This window comes from Gopherus evgoodei, chromosome 22 (assembly GCF_007399415.2).
Source record: "Gopherus evgoodei ecotype Sinaloan lineage chromosome 22, rGopEvg1_v1.p, whole genome shotgun sequence".
NCBI classification, from domain to species: domain Eukaryota; kingdom Metazoa; phylum Chordata; order Testudines; family Testudinidae; genus Gopherus; species Gopherus evgoodei.
Genome location: NC_044343.1, coordinates 12,041,091 through 12,060,799, shown reverse-complemented (window position 1 = coordinate 12,060,799; position 19,709 = coordinate 12,041,091). Strand labels below are relative to the sequence as shown.

The following is a 19,709-nucleotide window of genomic DNA, read 5'->3' as shown; positions in this document are numbered from 1 at the left end:
TGCAATTAACTGAGCACAAATGACAGAACCTAGATGTCTACCTAATTTGCAGTCAATTGACTGCATCCACAGCCGCTTGTGGGTGATGGTGCAGTTGTATAAGAGAGGACAGTTTTGCAGTTTAAGGCATCACACTGGGACTGCTAAGCAGATTCACCAGAATAGCAACAGAGGCAGAGCTCACAGAGATGGTGTGTTGTCTAACCCGGCCCAGAACTGGCCTAGGAGATACCATGGTTAAAAAAAAAAGCTGCTCCTGCATTGAAAGAGAAATGTTTCTGGCAACAAAAGTGGTTGACAGCAGCAATACTGGTGCTGCAGGTCTCCTGACAATAGCCCCTGCAGAAGCCCAAAGTGGAAGATTCCCCAAGCAGCTTAGTACAGACAAGGCTACTGAATTGAAGGACAAGAGGAAGGATGGTCTTATGATCAACAGCACTCAGGACCTGGGCTGGTACCTTGGTCCACCCTCCATGAACTAAGGATAACCACCCTTCCTTTTATCTGACTTGTCTATTTAGACTGTATGCTCTTCAGGGCAGAGACTGTCTCTGATGATCCACACATATAGCCCCCATCACAATAGGGCTCCGATCTCAGATGGGGCCTCTGGGTGAATAATTATTATAGCCTTTCAGTATGCTGAACTGTTGACTCCTACCCTGGCTCCATTTCAGTTGTTTACTCTGCAGAGTAGTTAACTCCTGGTTAAATGCCTTTTAAATCTTTAGGCTACCAATGACTTATTTTACCTAGGAAATTCCATTAGAATCAAAATTCTTCCCCACCCCACCCTCCATCCCAATTTACAACCCAAAGCCAGAATTTTCAGACATGACCCATGGTTTTGGGTGCTTGATGGGGCACATGCATTAAAGAAGCCTGATTTTCAGCTAGCGCTGAGCGCCCATCCCGCTGGAACTCAGGCTTCCATAAGGCATTTCAAGCGAAGCTGAAGACAACTGGGAGCTGAAGCAACAAAAATTCAGGCCAGAAAGAAGACGCAACTTATACCAGTATGTGGACTTTAACAATTGGAACAACTGGCCTGGTGGATTCCCCATCATGTGACGTCTCTACATCAAGACTGACTCTCTCTCTAAAAACATGTTTCAACTCATAACAAGCCATGGGAGGGATGCAGGAATGATCGGGTGAGTTTCCCTGGCCTATGGTATGCAAGTGGTCAGAATGGTCCCTTCTGGCCTTAAAGATAATTCTAATGAAGGCCCAAGATTTGCTGATTACACCATTATTTCTGTGGTAGCAGATGATGAAAGGGAACTTCACTGCTCCCTAAGGCCAAGGGGGATAAGACGGGAGAGGTTTGTGCTTTTAAAAATAGTATTTTGGTTTGGTTTGATGTAAGCAGAAAGTGTTTGCTGTGACTAATCTGCACCACAAATACCTATACTGCTTCAGCCTGTTTCTTGCCTCCCAGCTGATAAAAGGCCAGTGGTTGCAAGCTCCCTCTCAATCCCCACAATCCACTTCACAAGCAGCTGGAGGTTTCACAGATTGTAAACAGAGTTTAGCAGGAAAGATTTATGTTGGGAGCTTTTCAAAATAAAACGCCTGCCTTGAACAGAAGCTGTGTTGGTACAGGGTAATAACTGCCACTCAAGAATAATATCCGGCTCTTCCATATCACTTTTCATCTCCAAATCTACAAAAGAGAGTTAGGTACTAATACCCCCATTTGATAGATGGGAAAACAGAAATGCAGAGACAGACAGAAAGGGACTTGCCCAAGGTTACCCAGAAGGCCGGTGGCAGAGTCAGGGACAGAACCTAGGTGCGCCAGTGCCTAATCCATTGTGCCATACTGCGTCTCCAGGAACATTGCTGGTGGGGAGCTTACACAAACAGCATTGGTGCAGTCTGAAGCGATGATTAACCCAAATGCCAGCCTACCCAACGCTGCAGCCAAACAGTCTGTTGGGTTGGGTTTGTTTTTTTAAAAATAACACTCTCACAGTCTCTCCTTCTCTACTGTGCATTAGTAAGGAAATTCAACCCCTTCCTCTTTTTTTCCTTGTTAAAGAAAGAGAAAAAAACTCTGCTGTTTAGACAAACTGACCTTGGAAGCTGTGCAGAACAGCGCAAACCCAGCGTTCCCTGCACACAGTACGAGTTTCACACGCCAAAGTGCCTTTGCATGTTCGAGAGAGGGAAGACCATGCGTAGCACTCAGTAAGGAGCGTGTTTAGCGGGTTGTTTGATTTAGCTTAGGAGAAAAGGTTTACTCTATTTATTTGGAATTTTAGGGAGAATGGAAGAGGGCCTAGAAATAATAATAGATTATTCCCTGTGCATCTTCTGAGGCTGCTAAATTGCAATAAAGGAGGATTTCAAGCCTTTCTGAAACCAGGGAAAATGTTTATAGCTGGCTATTGAAAAACAGACTGCTGTGAAATCAGTCTCCTCAGAAAGGGGGCTTGGGGGAAGATCATGTATTCACAGCTGGTAAAAAAATTCTTGCAATCTGTTCCACTGGTCATATTACCTTTGTGTGAAAAGGCTACACACCACGAAGCCAAGGAAAGTGAAAACCTAAGCATCCCAGAGGAGATTACAAAGGGCTAGTGCCGCTAGTTGTTACTGATTTGCTCCTTAAACAGGTAGTTCAATTGTTTTGGTAAAATAGTGCCCCGGTTTCTAGGTAGCGTCTGAGGGAATTAGTGATTCTCCTTCCTTGCCCCTCCCCCACCTAATTCCCTTCTCTGGACTGTTGATGGGTAGCTAAGGGTTAAATGAAAGAGCAGTTGGAGACCCCCTCCCCCCATCTGGAGCATGCAGAGCTGGGTGGTTTAGAGAGGAATGTGCTCCTCTCTGAAGCTCCCTGTCCAGTCCCTCCGAGGACTGAGCCTACACAATACATCTGCTGTGCAACAATTCTCAGAAGCTTTAGAAGAGGCGCTAGCCGACCCGCCAGGCAGGTTAGAAACTCAGCACAAACCAAATCAACAGTAACAACTGTTCCCAGACCAGCCGCTTGGCTCCTTGATGTTGAATTACAACAGAATTTTGGTGTCTATCCTCTATTAACCAGACCAGAGAGTTTCAGCAAATGGTCTCCTGTGGACTGCTATCTGATCTGAATTCACCCTCCTCCTTGACACTTCCAGGCTAGAGAGAGGTCTCCTCTAGATTGCAACACCATCCCTCCCACCCCCTTTCTGTTACCCTATATTCCCCCCCCACACACACACACTCATCGGTCCCCCAATAAAACCTCAACAAAATCATAACATTAAAAAGCAAGGCCTGGCATCTGTCCCATTTTTATTTTAGCAGCTTCAGTGGTAAATTAAATCCACTCTGGCACAGCCAAACAGCACAGCTGTTTCAGCAAAGGAAACATCCTCAGTTCAGAGAAGAGGAAATTATGAAAAATGTGTGTAAAATTAAAACACTGGTTTTATAAAAAGTTGCCCAGCCAACAGCCACTCAAGTGAATGCAATGGCCAAACTGTTTACACTGTAAAGCACTAGAGTGGTGACTCGGTGTTCACAAGGAGCAGCATTAGTAATGCAGGTTTGAGCTGGGAGACTCACTTATTCCCCAAAGAGTTAACTTAGGGGGCTGGCAGCAAGAGGCTGGATAACGTGACTATTACTCAACTTAGCTCCAGCTAGAGGGCCTCCTCCTATACAGAAGACGGTCAACGGGTCACCCCTAAACTAGCATATGCTACAGCCCCAATCCCTCTGTAAGATCCACATGTGAGCCAAGCACAGCCCCACTGAGACTCCTGGTGCAGGGATCTACCTTTATGAACTGCAACAGGATTGGGGCCCATATTTTAGCTGGTTAGACAGATGCATGCTAGCTTTGTTTTCAAGCTAGCAGGCTAAAAATAGATCATAGGCGTTGCAGCATGGGCTAGCTCCCCTGCTCCTGCATCTGGACTTGGGTGGCCTATACCACCACCCTGCTATTTTTAGCACACTAGCTCCAACAGAGCTAGCACTTGTCAGTTGACACGGGTTGGGATGCACACTCCCAGTCGTAGCACAGACATACTTCGAGCATCTTCCAGTAGTATATTGAGCAACGCGACTCCCATCTGTCATGTGTGGTTCTTCCTCTCCCTCCTCAGGGAAAAACTGTGCATGCAGAAAGAGGCTTTAAAGCAAGTCTTCTCCCCGCCCCCCATTACGAGAGCAAGTTCCCCTTTCTCTTGAAAGTTAGCAAATTATGTTGCTCTAATTTTTAGGCATTTAAAAAAACATGAGTTTCACAATGAGACTTACTGAGCCAACCCTGGGTAAAAGGAAGACAGGAATGTAACAGGAAAACAGAGAGGAGCAGTCAGAATTTAAGTTGAGATTTCCCAAGAGTCCTAAGAGATCTGCATACCAAACCCCACGTTAATTTTAATGGGAACTGGGTGCATAAACTCTTCGGCAGATTCGGGGCTTTTCCACACAGCGTTACCCCACTTTAAGGGGGCCCCTTTAAATCATTTTAGTTAAACCAGCGTAAAGGCTGTGGGGGCATTTAAAGCAACATAAAGAGGCTTTATATCAATTTAACTGAAGTCTGTTAGAAGCAGGTTTAAGCTAAACTGAAATAAGTCACAAACTAAAATAAGAGTCTACATAGGGTTTTGTATCAGTTTAACTAAACAGGTTTAAAAACTGATGCGGGTGTAATTTGTGTGTACAGACAGAGCCTTAAACTCTCTCAACACTTCTGATTAAACCTCACACACAAAACTGAAACCAGAGCTGCTGACTGAGATTTGAAAAGCAGACTCACGTTTAATTTTTATGGACGATGAGTATCTAAAACCCCCAACTTACTTTGAAAAACTCAGTCCTTATCCTTAAACTGTTTTTCCCCAAATTAATTCAGTTTTTTTTTTTTAAATTAAAGTATTTGTATTGATGAGGATTATTACCTGATTTAGTCCTGGCATCCCTGTGTCTCTGCTGAACGTTGAGTAGGGAGGTCTTTCACCGCTCTTCCCTAAAGGTGAAGGAAAACAAACAGCATTTTGTATAACTGGACAGAAGGGGATGAACACACCCACAAAGCGGCACACACTCACTCTAGCTCACACAGCCTTTGCTATTTAGGCACAAATCCCATCTTTAAATTTTGGCTTCTCTGGCCCTTCATCAGGATGTCAACTGAAGCAGATAATAGTTTGCTGCAAAAACAGGAGATCTTTTACCTTCAAGAACAGCAGGGCTCAGTTGGTCCTTTTAAAAAAAAACTGCAGTGATGCAGGAACTGCTCGTGGCCATGGAAACTGACAGTTTCAGAATAGACAGAAAAAAACAAAAAACAAAAGAAAAACCCTCCAGACAAACTGAAAAAAGCTATCCAAATTTGGTGGAACCAGGGAGAATAAACCAAAAGCTAAGCATGGCTGACCAACAGAATCTGCATGTATTTTTCCAAACAGCAAAAATCATTTTGGTATACTATCAGTGCAAGAATTTAATGCTGAATTCAAACTCATGGGGGGGGGGGGGGGGGGAGAAAGAGCGAGAGAGAGAGAGACAGAGAGAGAGACAAATTAATTTTTCCCCTTGGATATTAAACCTCCAGAAATTGGGATGGTTTCTCAGTGGCAAGTATTTATCTGAGAATTCTGACCTCCCATTCAAACCTGAGGAACTCAGGCATTCACAGCTTCCATGCCTTGGGAGGAAATCCAGGACCTTTCCAATCACTGAAGGAGCCTGTTTGAAATGAAAAGCTCCTCTTTCTAGCAGATGATCACTGAGGGGATATACCCTGATAAAAAGGTTAAATCCACGCTCCCTCCACCACTGAGTGAACACTGGCAACCTGTCTCGGGGGGAGCAATTAAAAATACAGCTGGCTGGGAAACAGGGTGTTGTTTCTCCCCCTCCCTGCAGAAAATTGTGTGTTTTCAGTGAAAAATTGAAGACAGAAATATTTCAAGTTCTGAAATGCTGCTGTAGCACTGCATGGGCTGGGCTCACTGGTCAGGTCACCGCTTTCCCAGGACATCTGTGTCCCCTCTTGTCCAGGAGACATCGTGCATCATGGCAGTTTTATAGCCATAATGCTGACTAGAGAGTTTGGCCCATAGAGAATGGGAGCATGAGGCATCTGAAATGTAACTTCCACCAGGCAATAAGATCGGGGGGGGAGGGGGGAGAAGAGGTTGGGGCAGCATTTGCGAACAGGGAGTTTCGCAAGGGAGTTCTCCAGGTGAAGGAGGAGCAAATACATACAGCATCTGTGGGGTAAGTGACTGTCTGCAGTGTGTGTGTGGGGGGGGGGGGGGGAGTTACTTGCTGTGTGCTGAGCTTGTGTTTGTCAGTCTGTTTGTTTGTTTTGGTTGTTTGAAGGACCATGTGCTGTAGCTGGCAGTTGGAGGCTGAGCTACAAAGGAAGGTTTGAAAGCTAGAAGCCTCTGGTAATTGGCTGAGCCTTAACCAGTGGGCGGCATTCACTCAGGCCACAGCTTTATAAAGCCGCGCACAAGCGACCAGGGAGAAGCCGTGCACAAGCGACCACGGAGCTTTGCGAACAGGGGCTACTAACAGGGAGTTTCGCAAACTACATGCAAAATCTCTCTCTTTAAAGCAGAGCAGAGCAGAGCGGGAGCTGCAGACAGGGGAGTCTGAGAGGGAGTTTGACAGAGGGAGGTTTACAATGGTTAGGAAGACCCGTAACACCTGTGGCAGCAATGCTGCTGTCTCCTCCACCTGCACCTGTAGCCAGAGCACGGATGCTTCTACCCAGATTCTGGTGTGGTTTTGCAACGACTGTAACTTTCAATTTCCACTTACTGATATCTGGGGGGCATCCAATGTGAAAGGTGCCTACTGGTGGAATCTCTCAGGCAGCAGGTGAGAGAGCTACAGGAGGAGGTGGCTAGGTTGAGGAGCATCCGTATCCACAAGCAATTACTGGACAGTGTCCATGTGGAGACAGCTGAGGTAGCTGTCCCAGTTCACAGGACTGCTGACACACCACTGGTGGAGGAGGAGATGGCTCAGGGTGGACACTGGCAGCTGGTTACTTCTGCCAGCGGGCAGTGCTCCACCCCTGCTGCGAACCGTCCCGCCGTGATAACAGCTAACCGTTATGCTCTTCTTGATACAGGAGAGAAGGAATTACCCCTACAGTAAAGGAGGACAGGCCTCGTACCCCTAAGGCTGAGAGGTCTCCTGCCACCACTGAAAATAGGAAACGTGGGGTGGTGGTTGTCGGAGACTCTCTGCTGAGGGAGACGGAGGCGCCCATTTGTCGCCCTGACATTTCATCTGGGGAGGTATGCTGCCTGCCGGGGGCCCGTATCCGAAATGTTATAGAGGCATTGTCGAGGATTATCCAGCCTTCTGACTACTACCCCATGCTACTCATCCATGTAGGCACAAATGATACTGCCAGGTGTGACGCTGAGCGGATCAAGAGTGACTACAGGGCTCAGGGAGTACAGGTGAAGGATTCTGGAGCGCAGCTGGTATTCTCTTCGATTCTTCCTGTCAAAGCTAGGGGCCCGGGCAGAGACAGATGCATCATGGAGGTGAATGCCTGGCTGCGAAGATGGTGTCGCCAGGAGGGCTTTGGCTTCCTCGACCACGGGATGCTATTCGAGGAAGGACTGCTAGGCAGAGATGGCGTTCACCTTCTGAGGAGGGGAAAGACCCTATTTGCACACAGACTGGCTAACCTAGTGAGGAGGGCTTTAAACTAGGTTCGACGGGGAAAGGTGAGCAAAGCCCACAGGTAAGTGGGGAACATGAAGACCTGGGAGATGGGTCGGAAACAAGAGAGAGCACGGGCTATAATGGCAGAGAGAAAGGAGGGTCAGGGCAAAACTGGGAGGCAAGATCAAACCAGTATCTTAGATGCGTATATACAAACACGAGAAGTACAGGTAATAAGCAGGAAGAACTGGAAGTGTTAATAAATAAATACAACTATGACATTGTTGGCATCACTGAAACTTGGTGGAATAATACACATGATTAGAATGTTGGTGTGGTTGGGTATAGTTTGCTCAGGAAAGATAGATGGGAAAAAGGGAGGAGGTGTTGCCTTATATATTAAAAATGTACACACTTGGACTGAGGTGGAGATAGACATAGGAGACGGAAGTGTTGAGAGTCTCTGGGGTAGGATAAAAGGGGTAAAAAACAAGGGTGATGTGCTAGGAATCTACTACAGGCCACCTAACCAGGTGGATGAGGCTTTTTTTAAACAACTAACAAAATCATCCAAAGCCCAAGATTTGGTGGGGATGGGGGACTTCAACTATCCAGATATATGTTGGGAAAATAACACCGCGGGGCACAGACTATCCAATAAGTTCCTGGACTGCATTGCAGACAACTTTATTTCAGAAGGTTGAAAAAGCTACTGGGGGGAAGCTGTTCTAGACTTGATTTTAACAAATAGGGAGGAACTTGTTGAGAATTTGAAAGCAGAAGGAAGCTTGGGTGAAAGTGATCATGAAATCAGAGTCTGCAATTCAAAGGAAGGGTAGAAGGGAGTACAGCAAAATAGAGACAATGGATTTCAGGAAGGTGGATTTTGGTAAGCTCAGAGAGCTGATAGGTAAGGTCCCATGGGAATCAAGACTGAGGGGAAAAACAACTGAGGAGAGTTGGCAGTTTTTCAAAGGGACACTATTAAGGGCCCAAAAGCAAGCTATTCGGATGGATAGGAAAGATAGAAAATGTGGCAAAAGACCACCTTGGCTTAGCCACAAGATCTTGCATGACCTACAAAAGAAAAAGGAGTCATAAAAAATGGAAACTAGGTCAGATTACAAAGGATTAATATAGGCAAATAACACAGGAATGCAGGGGCAAGATTAGAAAGGCAAAGGCACAAAATGAGCTCAAACTAGCTATGGGAATAAAGGGAAACAAGAAGACTTTTTATCAATACATTAGAAGCAAGAGGAAGACCAAGGACAGGGTAGGCCCACTGCTCAGTGAGGAGGGAGAAACAGGAACAGGAAACTTGGAGATGGCAGAGATGCTTAATGACTTCTTTGTTTCGGTCTTCACTGAGAAGTCTGAAGGAATGTCTAACATAGTGAATGCTTATGGGAAGGGGGCAGGTTTAGAAGATAAAATAAAAAAAGAGCAAGTTAAAAATCACTTAGAAAAGTTAGATGCCTGCAAGTTACCAGGGCCTGATGAAATGCATCCTAGAATACTCAAGGAGTTAATACAGAAGGTATTTGAGCCTCTAGCTATTATCTTTGGAAAGTCATGGGAGACGGGAGAGATTCCAGAAAACTGGAAAAGGGCAAATATAGTGCCCATCTATAAAAAGGGAAATAAAAACAACCCAGGAAACTACAGACCAGTTAGTTTAACTTCTGTGCCAGGGAAGATAATGGAGCAAGTAATTAAAGAAATCATCTGCAAACACTTGGAAGCTGGTAAGGTGACAGGGAATAGCCAGCATGGATTTGTAAAGAACAAATCGTGTCAAACCAAGCTGATAGGATAACGAGTCTTGTGGATAAGGGAGAAGCGGTGGATGTGGTATACCTAGACTTTAGTAAGGCATTTGATACGCTCTTGCATGATATCCTTATCGATAAACTAGGCAAATACAATTTAGATGAGGCTACTATAAGGTGGGTGCATAACTGGCTGGATAACCATACTCAGAGAGTAGTTATTAATGGCTCCCAATTCTGCTGGAAAGGTATAACAAGTGGGGTTCCGCAGGGGTCTGTTTTGGGACCAGCTCTGTTCAATATCTTCATCAACGACTTAGATGTTGGCATAGAAAGTACGCTTATTAAGTTACCAAACTGGGAGGGATTGCAACTGCTTTGGAGGACAGGGTCAAAATTCAAAATGATCTGGACAAATTGGAGAAATGGTCTGAGGTAAACCGGATGAAGTTCAATAAAGACAAATGCAAAGTGCTTCACTTAGGAAAGAACAATCAGTTTCACACATACAGAATGGGAAGAGACTGTCTAGGAAGGAATATGGCAGGAAGAGATCTAGGGGTTATAGTGGACCATAAGCTACCTGTGAGTCAACAGTGTGATGCTGTTGCAAAAAAAGCAAACGTGATTCTGGGATGCATTAACAGGTGTGTTGTAAACAAGACACGAGAAGTCACTCTTCCGCTCTACTCTGCGCTGGTTAGGCCTCAACTGGATTATTGTGTCCAGTTCTGGGCACCGCATTTCAAGAAAGATGTGGAGAAACTGGAGAGGGTCCAGAGAAGAGCAACAAGAATGATTAAAGGTCTTGAGAACATGACCTATGAAGGAAGGCTGAAAGAATTGGGTTTATTTAGTTTGGAAAAGAGAAGACTGAGAGGGGACATGATAGCAGTTTTCAGGTATCTAAAAGGGCGTCATCAGGAGGAGGGAGAAAACTTATTCACCTTAGCCTCTAATGATAGAACAAGCAGCAATGGGCTTAAACTGCAGCAAGGGAGATTTAGGTTGGACATTAGGAAAAAGTTCCTAACTGTCAGGGTAGTTAAACACTGGAATAAATTCCCTAGGGAGGTTGTGGAATCTCCATCTCTGGAGATATTTAAGAGTAGGTTAGATAAATGTCTATCAGGGATGGTCTAGACAGTATTTGGTCCTGCCATGAGGGCAGGGGACTGGACTCGATCTCTCGAGGTCCCTTCCAGTCCCAGAGTCTGTGAGCATAACATCCAATAGCCAGAGGAGGGGCCCCCCTCTGTGGGTACTGCTAGGCAAAAGTCTCTGGCTCCCGTGCACTAGGCACGCACTGATCTACGTGGAATGTGTGTCTACATCGACACAAAGAAAAACTTCTGTGTTTTCATGTGTTTGTTTTTTAAACAAACAGCTAAAGTTTTCCATGGAAAACTGATTTTTTCCTTTAATTGAAAATCAGCTCTGACAAAGTTTTCAGCCAGCCATAACTACAGCATGTTACGAGTGCCCCTAGGGAATGGGGGAGAGTGGGTGTCCCGCAAACCCAAACAAGCTCATCAGCACTGTATCCCCTGGGTCTACACAACTCAAGAGGCAGCATCAGCAGGGAGTTGCTGAACACATTAAATTCTATATGTAGTCGTCATTCAGCCAAATCTCCCCTTTCCACTAAGGAGAGAAAACTCTCTTTGGCAAAACCCCAACATTTCTGCTTCCCAAGACATGCCCAATCTAGTCAGTAAATAGAAAAGCTCGGTTAGGATGCAGGCTGATACATGTGAAGTGGCGTAACTGGCTACACTGTAGCCTGGTGGGGAGTTAACATGATTAAAGACGCCATCCTTTCCCCAGTTAACAGAGGATCTCTCTGTTGGGAGCAAACAGGGTGAGGAAGAGAACACTCTCAGTCTGTCTTCTCTCTTAAGGTGGGTAGAGGTCAATGTGTGTGTTCGGATGCTTCTCGAGACAGGCAGGTGGTGAGGACCAAGAACAATGGTACTTGGTTTTGAAAAGCCAGAAGGGGGCTTATATGGCAGTCTCATTTTATCTGGAACCCCACAGGTGCTAATGGTTTACTCCCACCTCTGACAGCATCAGACTGACTGCATGAACCTTGAACCCACCCACCTGCAGAAAAGGGCTGAGGGGCTAGGAACAGCACCGCCCACTCAGCAAGACAGACTCAGGTCACTTCCAGCAGAGACAGCATTCAACTTGGTCCCTACGTTCTTCTCTGCAGGCCCTCACGCCTGCTCTGTGACAGCATGTTGTCACTTCTTCCAAAACCAGCATCCAGGTGTACTCAATGCACCTCACTTACAGTTAAGGATGGTAAAATACTCCAGCCCATGTTACTATTTTGTTCCACAGGCTTAAATATTAAGTAAACAAAAGGTCAAAATGTCACAGGGTGGATCTCTTAAATGACCTAATTTTTAAAAGAGCTTAAGAGCTATATTTGCTACAGATGCTGAAACTTTACAGAAATAACTCAACAGGTTGTGTCAGGCCGATCATGCTTAGTCCTAAATCAGAGGGAAACCAGGGTAATTCCAGAACGCTTTATCTGGTAAGCAACTGACCAGCTTCCCTCGCTGCAAATATATCGCTGTTTACATGTATCACTTTGTTGGTTAAGAGACTTTTAAAGCAAGTATCAGGTGGCGCTATGATCTTAAGGGAACAAACAGCACTAAAAGCAAGTGTGCTAATGCACACAAGGCAAAATGAAATTATTGTGCACCTGATTAAAACTGCAATCTCTTTTGCAAACAAACAATGTTACATTTCTGACACTCTCCAAAGCTTCAGAACATGCACACACATGTACATTCACACACTAGGGCTGAAATTTCCACACTTAAATCTTACACGAGGAATCCCTCGCTCCTGTCCAGCAGCTACCTCAGAGTATGGCTAGGTATTAGCAACCTATTCTACACCATCAACAGTGAGGAATTTGGCAGGACAAAGGTGCACTGAAAAACAGGCAGCTTCAGCACAGGCTTTCGTGGATTCAAGTGACTCTCACTGTTTGAAAGCAACTTTGGTGGTTGAAAATGCTTCTGTTTTCAGTGAGACAGAAAAATAAAGCAACAGCACTCGGGAAGCACAAGAGATTGTAGAGTCTAAAGCCGTCAGCAATTAAGACAATAAATCTGACTCATGGGGGAGGGGGTGGGGGGGGAAGGAAGGGGAGATATTAGTATGTTGACAAAGTCTTCTTGATTTTAAGAATATCTAGAGCTTTGAAATTCACCCACTGTTCTAGTGATGAGTTGTACTGCATAGAAAAAGCCAACATTTCCATGGGGACCACAGAAACAATGTATTGTTTCTGCTCTCTGCAATCAGTCCTCCTTCCCCTTCCCGGACCATGCCGAGCGCTCACAAAAAACCCACCTCAACAAAAACGAGGACTAAAGCGTGTGTCAGTGGGGTACAGTTTATACTCTCAATCCCTACTCCCACCTCCTCCCAAAAAATTACATTTGGTTACAAAAATTCGATAGACAGTCCCCAGTTTTAAGAATCCTTGAAAAATATAGAAGATGCTGGAAACAGATCCACTAAATACTTCATTTTGAATTTTGCACATTTTTGCAAATTTTAGGAGGCAAAATTAAGGTTGGGTAGGCAATGTAAATTGGGTGGGGTTGCACTGAGAAAAGAAGGATCAGTTGGAAGCGGGAACTGGATGCCTTAAATATTTCCAGCCATCTTAACTTCAGGGGCGGAGGGTGTTTGAAGTGGCAGAATTTTTTAAAATGGTGCAATTCTTCTGGGAGTGAGTCCCCTGAAGCTCAGCTGCCACAGTCACTCTCTCTCTTCAAATAGAGGCTTTACATTTCTGGTTTTTTGAAGGAAGGCCAAAAGTTTGAATCAGGCTGCTGCACAAGGCCCACAGGAGAGGAGCCCTGCTCTGTCAGATCGTACAGGACTCAAAACTAGAGAGTTCTACTTCGGTAGACTTGGACAGGTCTATGGAGTGAGCATGCACACGTAGAGGAAGAAAGCGGTAGGGGGACAACACTCATGTGGTAGTAGGTAATGGAGGGAGAATTGGGAGACTTTTAGCCACATGGACAGATTTTAAGTGCTTAAACGTTTTATACAGGGGAGTGTCAAGTGTTTACATTTCTTAGCATGGCGAAGGCTTGTCATTTCCCAATTCTTTATTTCTCCTCCAGCTCCCTGCACTCCCCTTCCACATTCCTCGAGCTCCTGCATACAAACATGCACATGCTCACACAAGTCTGCCAGAGGGGTCTGCAATACATTATTTTCACCAGTGTATAATAAGCAATTTGTCAATCGATTTCCTCCCCCCAAACTTACACACCCTTGCCCGAAGGACTACGAACATGCCTACTGTGAAATTAAAACATAACACGGTGTGCATCAGCGCTCAGGTAACTTTGGCTTTTCTAAGACATCCACCAGACAGATTTCCATTCTCTGTCTGCAAACAGCTAAGCAAATTCTCTCTTTTAAAAAAGCAGCATTTGAATTCACTTCTGGACAAGGACCGAGAAGAGGAAGCTTCATGCCAGACGGTCATTTATCCCGACATCGGCAAACCCTGAAAATAAGGGCCTACGCTGAAAGTACCTTTGCAGGCATGTCACTAAGCAGGATGCCAAGCCATATTGTGCAGCAACTTTCACACACCCACACCCACACACCCCGGACACACACAGTGTCTCACATACAACAATGCAAGCAGGATGGCCAGTTTAAACAAACATGCCATTTCAGTGTTTCTGCCCCTGGACAAGCAAAACTCAAGTGCATAGGAACAAGCTAAGTAAAGGCTACTTGCGTTTTCTGTGGACTTGCAGATAAGCCTGCCCAGCAAAGTGCAGGTGCTTACAACCCGGGAACATCCTGCACTTCTGCCAGGCCCCTGGGAATTCACACATGGATGCCCTCAAATCGTCCAGCCCCAGAAGCAAGCGGTACAGCCTCTACCACTCCCTACAGTCCCATGAGTACTCCCCTCTTCCCCATCAACATGAGCACAGCAACCCACAACATCGAGAGCTGACACAGCAAGATTGAAGGAATTAAAATATATATATCTGTTCTGACTTCAGTAATTCTATTAGAGTCATTTCCTGCGGGGAGGGGAGGGGAGGGAAAGCACAGCAGAGGGAGCGATTTAAAAATTAAAAAAAAAGTTTAAAAAAATGGGAGTCGTCACATCCCCACGTCCATGGGCAGATTAAAACCATTGTCCAGGAAGAACGCAATTCACAATAGCTCACAATACACACCCGATTAGAAACACTTCTCTGAAAAGAAGCTAATTACTAGAAATAATTACGAGAAAGAAATCTGTTCTGGCTTATCAGTTTCCCTGCTGTTTAAACAATTTCCCCCACTCCCCCTTTCACTGAGGGTGAATGGTGAACAGAGCAAGTGATTTCAAAGATTGCTTTTAGAAGAGCTCCCCCCCCCCCCCCCCCCGGATTAGCAGGTTCAAGAACAAGAAGGGCCCTACCAGTCCAGGATTCACACCCTGCCTCTGCCCCACAAGGGTCTGTAAATGGCAAAGAGAGGAGACTAGGCTGTGATTCCTTTTAAAGGACTGAAGGCCCCAATATTGGTCTTGTGCCATTTGTTTGCTTCTTTGCAATGGCCCAAAAGAGGGTCTCGTCCCAAATTTCTTCCCTATTAGAAAATTCAGGCCTGGTCATCCATGTCAGTACTTCTCCAAGGCAGACACCAGAAGAGACAGGAGGCCGAAAACTCAAATGTGTGGAAGGGGCAAGATAATTTTTGTTCAGCCAGTTTAACACGCACACTGCTCCTTTCAATGATTGTGAGAGCGCTCACCTGGGTGTGCCCTTGGGTGCTCAAGAATCCCTCTAGAAAACCAGGGAAGACCAGACACATCAGGAATGTTCAATCTGAAATGCTGCACCAGTCAAATGACATGGCAATCAATCCCTTCTCTGCAGCTATTATTTACTTGTGTTATAACACCTAAAGGCCTCACAAAGCACGGTCCCTATCTGTGTTAGGTGCCATCCATACACAGAGCCAGAGTCCCTGCCCCGGAGAGCTTACGTTCGTAAGTAGATAAGACAGACAGCTCAAGTGTGGGAGAGGGAACAGAGGCGCGCACAGACAGGGAAGAGATTTGCCTGAGATCACACAGCAGGTCAGTGACAGAGTTGGGAACAGAACCCCAGCCTCCTGATTCTCAGTCCAGTGCCCCACATCCACTCTAGACCATGAGTGCTAAACCAGAACACATTCTATTAGCATGCAGAAAATTCTTCCTATTAGCCAAAAGGGATTAAAGACTTTAGACTCACACTTTAAAGGTCAGAGGGGATCATCTAGTCTGACCTCCAGCACATTGTGGGCCACTGAACCTCATCTCCCCCCTGTAACAGATCCCTAACCTCTGGCTGAATTACTAAAGTCCTCAAATCTTAAAGCCTTCAAGATAGAGAATCCACCACTTACTCTAGTTCAAACTAGCAGGTGACCCGGTCGGAACACTGCAGAGGAAACTCCACTGAGCTGTTACAGATGAAAATCTTTTACATCTTAGAAAGCAACACCCAGCGCTGGCAACTGCAAAGCTCACAAGTTTAGCACAAATCTTTACTCACGGCCAGTTTACAGAAACCGCCAAGGCAACCGTTGCCACAATTCACGATGGCACAGAGGAGGTGTGTTGCTTCTATCATGTGCTCTTAAGTAGTGTTAAATATTGGTGTAAAACATGAGAGATTTAATATGTGAAAGGTTTGCGAGATGGGACTTCTTACCAATGGGTCTGGAGTGAGGTAAGCACTTGAGGCACAAGTAACAGGTCAGTGGCACCTTTAGGTGCTTTTTCCCTGTTGCCTGATCATCCAGAAGTAGTCCAGGTCCCAGGAGTTGCTGTAATGAAGTCTCCACAAAGTCAGAAAACACCTTGCGTGAAACGTAAAGCTGGTGTTGGCATCATCCTCCGGGCCATCATGAATTGTGACAACAGTTGCCTTGGTGGCTTCCTCATCTGAGGAGAAGTTTAGAACTTTGGACCTTTGTTATGTAACTTTTCGCCTGTTACTAAGGTAAAGTGGTGATGAGCCTCTCTAGCGTCTACCCTGTTTTACCAGACTCCCTGTCGCCAGCCTCGCCACCTAGATAGATGTCATTTCTGTCTAAGCCTGCCTAACGCTTTCTGTGTCAAGGTGCCTCTTGCCTCTCCATTTTTCTTTGGGGCAGGTAGAAAATGGAGCAGAAACAAAAAATTTTATTTTTAAAAGCAGCACTGGCTTGACTGCATTCCATCGCTAGCAGACGCACGCAAAACTGCTGGTCCCACTGTCAGATGCTTCAGTGGACAAATTCGAAGCTTGTGGGGCAGCGATCTGCAGTTTGGGAAACCGTACGCACCCAGGGGAAAATTGCAGGAGTTACCACTTCTTGCATCCACTTGTCCACGGCAGAGGGGCTGCCCTATACCTTATGGCATGCAAACTGGCAGCTGCCCACTGCCCAAATTCCACAATGCCCGAGTGTTCTCAGAAACCAGAATTTGGAAAATGTTCATTTGTGGAGCATCCTCAGCCTAGACTTCCCCTACCCATCCCACTCAGTCTTGGAATTTCTAGCCCAGAATGTGCTCCTGTTGAAAGGAGAGTCTCTTTTAGAGCACTCTGGTATTCCTGGAGGAAATAAAGATAGCAAGACTTTGGAATGGATTTTAACTGCACTCTTGGAAAAGAGACTGGAAGATGGCCAACTGGGAGGGTGATCTCACATCCTTCTCTGCTCTCTCGCCTCACATTGCTTGTGTCATCCTATCTACACCCTTTCATCTTCTGCGCGTCTGGGTTATTAGTATAGCTGGTACATTTTTCATTCTAAGCTCTCCTCCCTGCCCCAACCCCATCCATAACACAAAAAATATATATATTGTTTTTCACACACATTATATATATATATTATATAGTTTTTCAAACTGGAAACTTGTTCTTTTTAGGCTGCTGTATTTTTGTTTTTAAATAATATATATAAACTTTCTAGTTTGCCAGTGAAGCCAGAATCTGGAAAATTTAGATTTCAGAATTTCATTTTTTGCTTCTTCCACCTTCCCATATCTGAATGCAATAGAATAAAGGATATCCAGGGCTTCCCCCCTACACATTTTCCATTTCTCTCTTTTTTTCTTCCTTGCCACTAACTTTTCAGATTTTTTTGGGGGGGGGGGGGGAAGGGTGGAGGACCCTGTCCCAGTACAGCCACCCTCCACCCTATCACATGCAGTGGCAAAAAGGAGAAAAAATTTTGAATTTCAGGGGGGAAAGTATTTCATGAATTATTTATTTTAATCATTTCAGTTTGGGAATGAAAACTGAAATTTCAGATTTCCCCTCTCCCTTTCTAAACCAGTTTGTCCCCTTCCCCACCCCCCCATTTCCAGTGATGCAGCCTCTGTCCCCAGTCACCAGCCTCCTACACTCCTGGAAGATTAGATTTTTTCATCACTGAATTGGGAGACCTGGATCAAGCCACAATCCTCAAGAGTTCCATAACATGCAATGACGTCTCATCAGGTGGTCCCACTCTAAGGGCTTGTCTACATCAGAAAATTGCAGCGCTGGTGAGGGAGTTACAGCGCTGCAACTTAGGAGGTGTACACATCTGCAGGGCACCACCAGCGCTGCAACTCCCTATTTGCAGCGCTGGCCGTACTCCCGTTTTGTCTCGGGTGTAGAGGATCCAGCGCTGGTGATCCAGCGCTGGTAATCAAGTATAGACACTTACCAGCGCTTTTCTTGACCTCCGTGGAATAAGCAGGTATCCCAGCATACCTGAGGAAGCCTCTGGTAATCAAGCTGGTCTCCTTCCCCGGCTTGCTCTCGCGTTCCCCGAACCCCGAGCAAGCAGGTCTCCTTCCCTGAGGTTTGCTGGGTGGTTCCGGGAACGCGAGAGCAAACCGCGGCGAAGCTGGTCTCCTTTCCCGGTTTGCTCTCTCGTTCCCCGAACCCCCGAGCAAGCAGATCTCCTTCCCTGCGGTTTGCAGGATGGTTCGGGGAACGCGAGAGCAAACCGCAGCGAAGCTGGTCTCCTTTCCCGGTTTGCTCTCGCGTTCCCCGAACCCCCCTTGAAGCCGCCCAACAGCGCTGCAGTGTGGCCACATCTAACACCACTTGCAGCGCTGGTTGCTGTAAGTGTGGCCACTCTGCAGCGCTGGCCCTATACAGCTGTACTAATACAGCTGTAACAACCAGCGCTGCAAAATTTTAGATGTAGACATGGCCTAAGAGTTTGTAGGGCTCTGGGTGCTATGGACAGACATTCAGAGGGGATGCAAGCTCTAAGTGCTAGTGACGGCTAAAGGAGACTCCCATCAGCCCAGGCCCAAGTAACATGAACGTAGGAGGCTGATTGGGTATGCAGTGGAACCAGGGGACTATCTGATGTGCTAGCAAAAAACCTGGAGTTCTGTCCTTTAAGAGTAAGCCTATCTTTTGGGCAAAACATCTCACAGCGGCAGACATCTGGGGCTGAAACCTTCTTGTTCTTCCTCAAGGCAGCAGCTCCTATTCACCTGCTCCATGAGGAATCTTAGGAATTATGCCACCTTTAACTTTGTTCCAAGTGTTGCCTCTGGCTAGTTTTCTTCCCCCAAACCTGAAGCATTTCACACAGACTTCCCTGTTGCCATTAAGAAACTCTACCTCTGCTTTTATTACATCCTCCAGGTCAGAAAGCAAGAAGCCACCTCCTCTCTGACCCAACAAGGAAATAGCTCACGCAGAGGCGCTCTTAGAATCATAGAAGATTAGGGTTGGAAGAGACCTCAGGAGGTCATCTAGTCCAACCCCCTGCTCAAAGCAGGACCAACACCAACTAAATCTTCATTTCCTCCTCTGGATGGGACCATGGAGACTTAACGTGGAAGTTCCCCTTTTGACCACGGTGTGGAAGTAACCATCTGGAGATAGAGACTGGCTCTCCAGATAGCCTGGTGGCCTGGATCTGACAGCTTCCCTCTTCCACCACATACAGAGCAGGAGGAGGAAATTGGCCAACATTTGCTTCCTAGATCTATTAGGTCCTTCTCTTCCGTTTTCTACCTCGCTCTGGAGAAGGAGGAACCACTGATTTTAGCAGGGATTTTCTTTTAAAGAATACAGCTCCCCCTCCCCTTTCACTAAAGGCCACTGCCGGTAATAGCCTCTCTCCCCTACTCCCAGACACGCCTCAGCTGGCCACGTTAACGGGAGGGTTTTAACCACTGCTGCTAAGGGAAAGGAGGGGATGTCTAACCCTGATTCCTTGCCTAATGTAATTAGAAGCTCT

The 19,709-nt window shown here is 46.0% G+C and overlaps 1 protein-coding gene across 11 annotated transcripts in view; it reads right to left on the bottom strand.

Annotated features, from left to right (window-relative positions):
* Nucleotides 1–19,709, bottom strand: part of TCF3 (transcription factor 3) — a 128,222-nt gene that overhangs the window by 33,938 nt on the left and 74,575 nt on the right. For all 11 annotated transcript variants that reach the window (XM_030540028.1, XM_030540031.1, XM_030540032.1 and 8 more), the window contains one exon: nt 4,908–4,975. In XM_030540028.1, the coding sequence (XP_030395888.1) occupies nt 4,908–4,975 (68 nt within the window). The remainder of the gene's footprint in view (nt 1–4,907; nt 4,976–19,709) is intronic.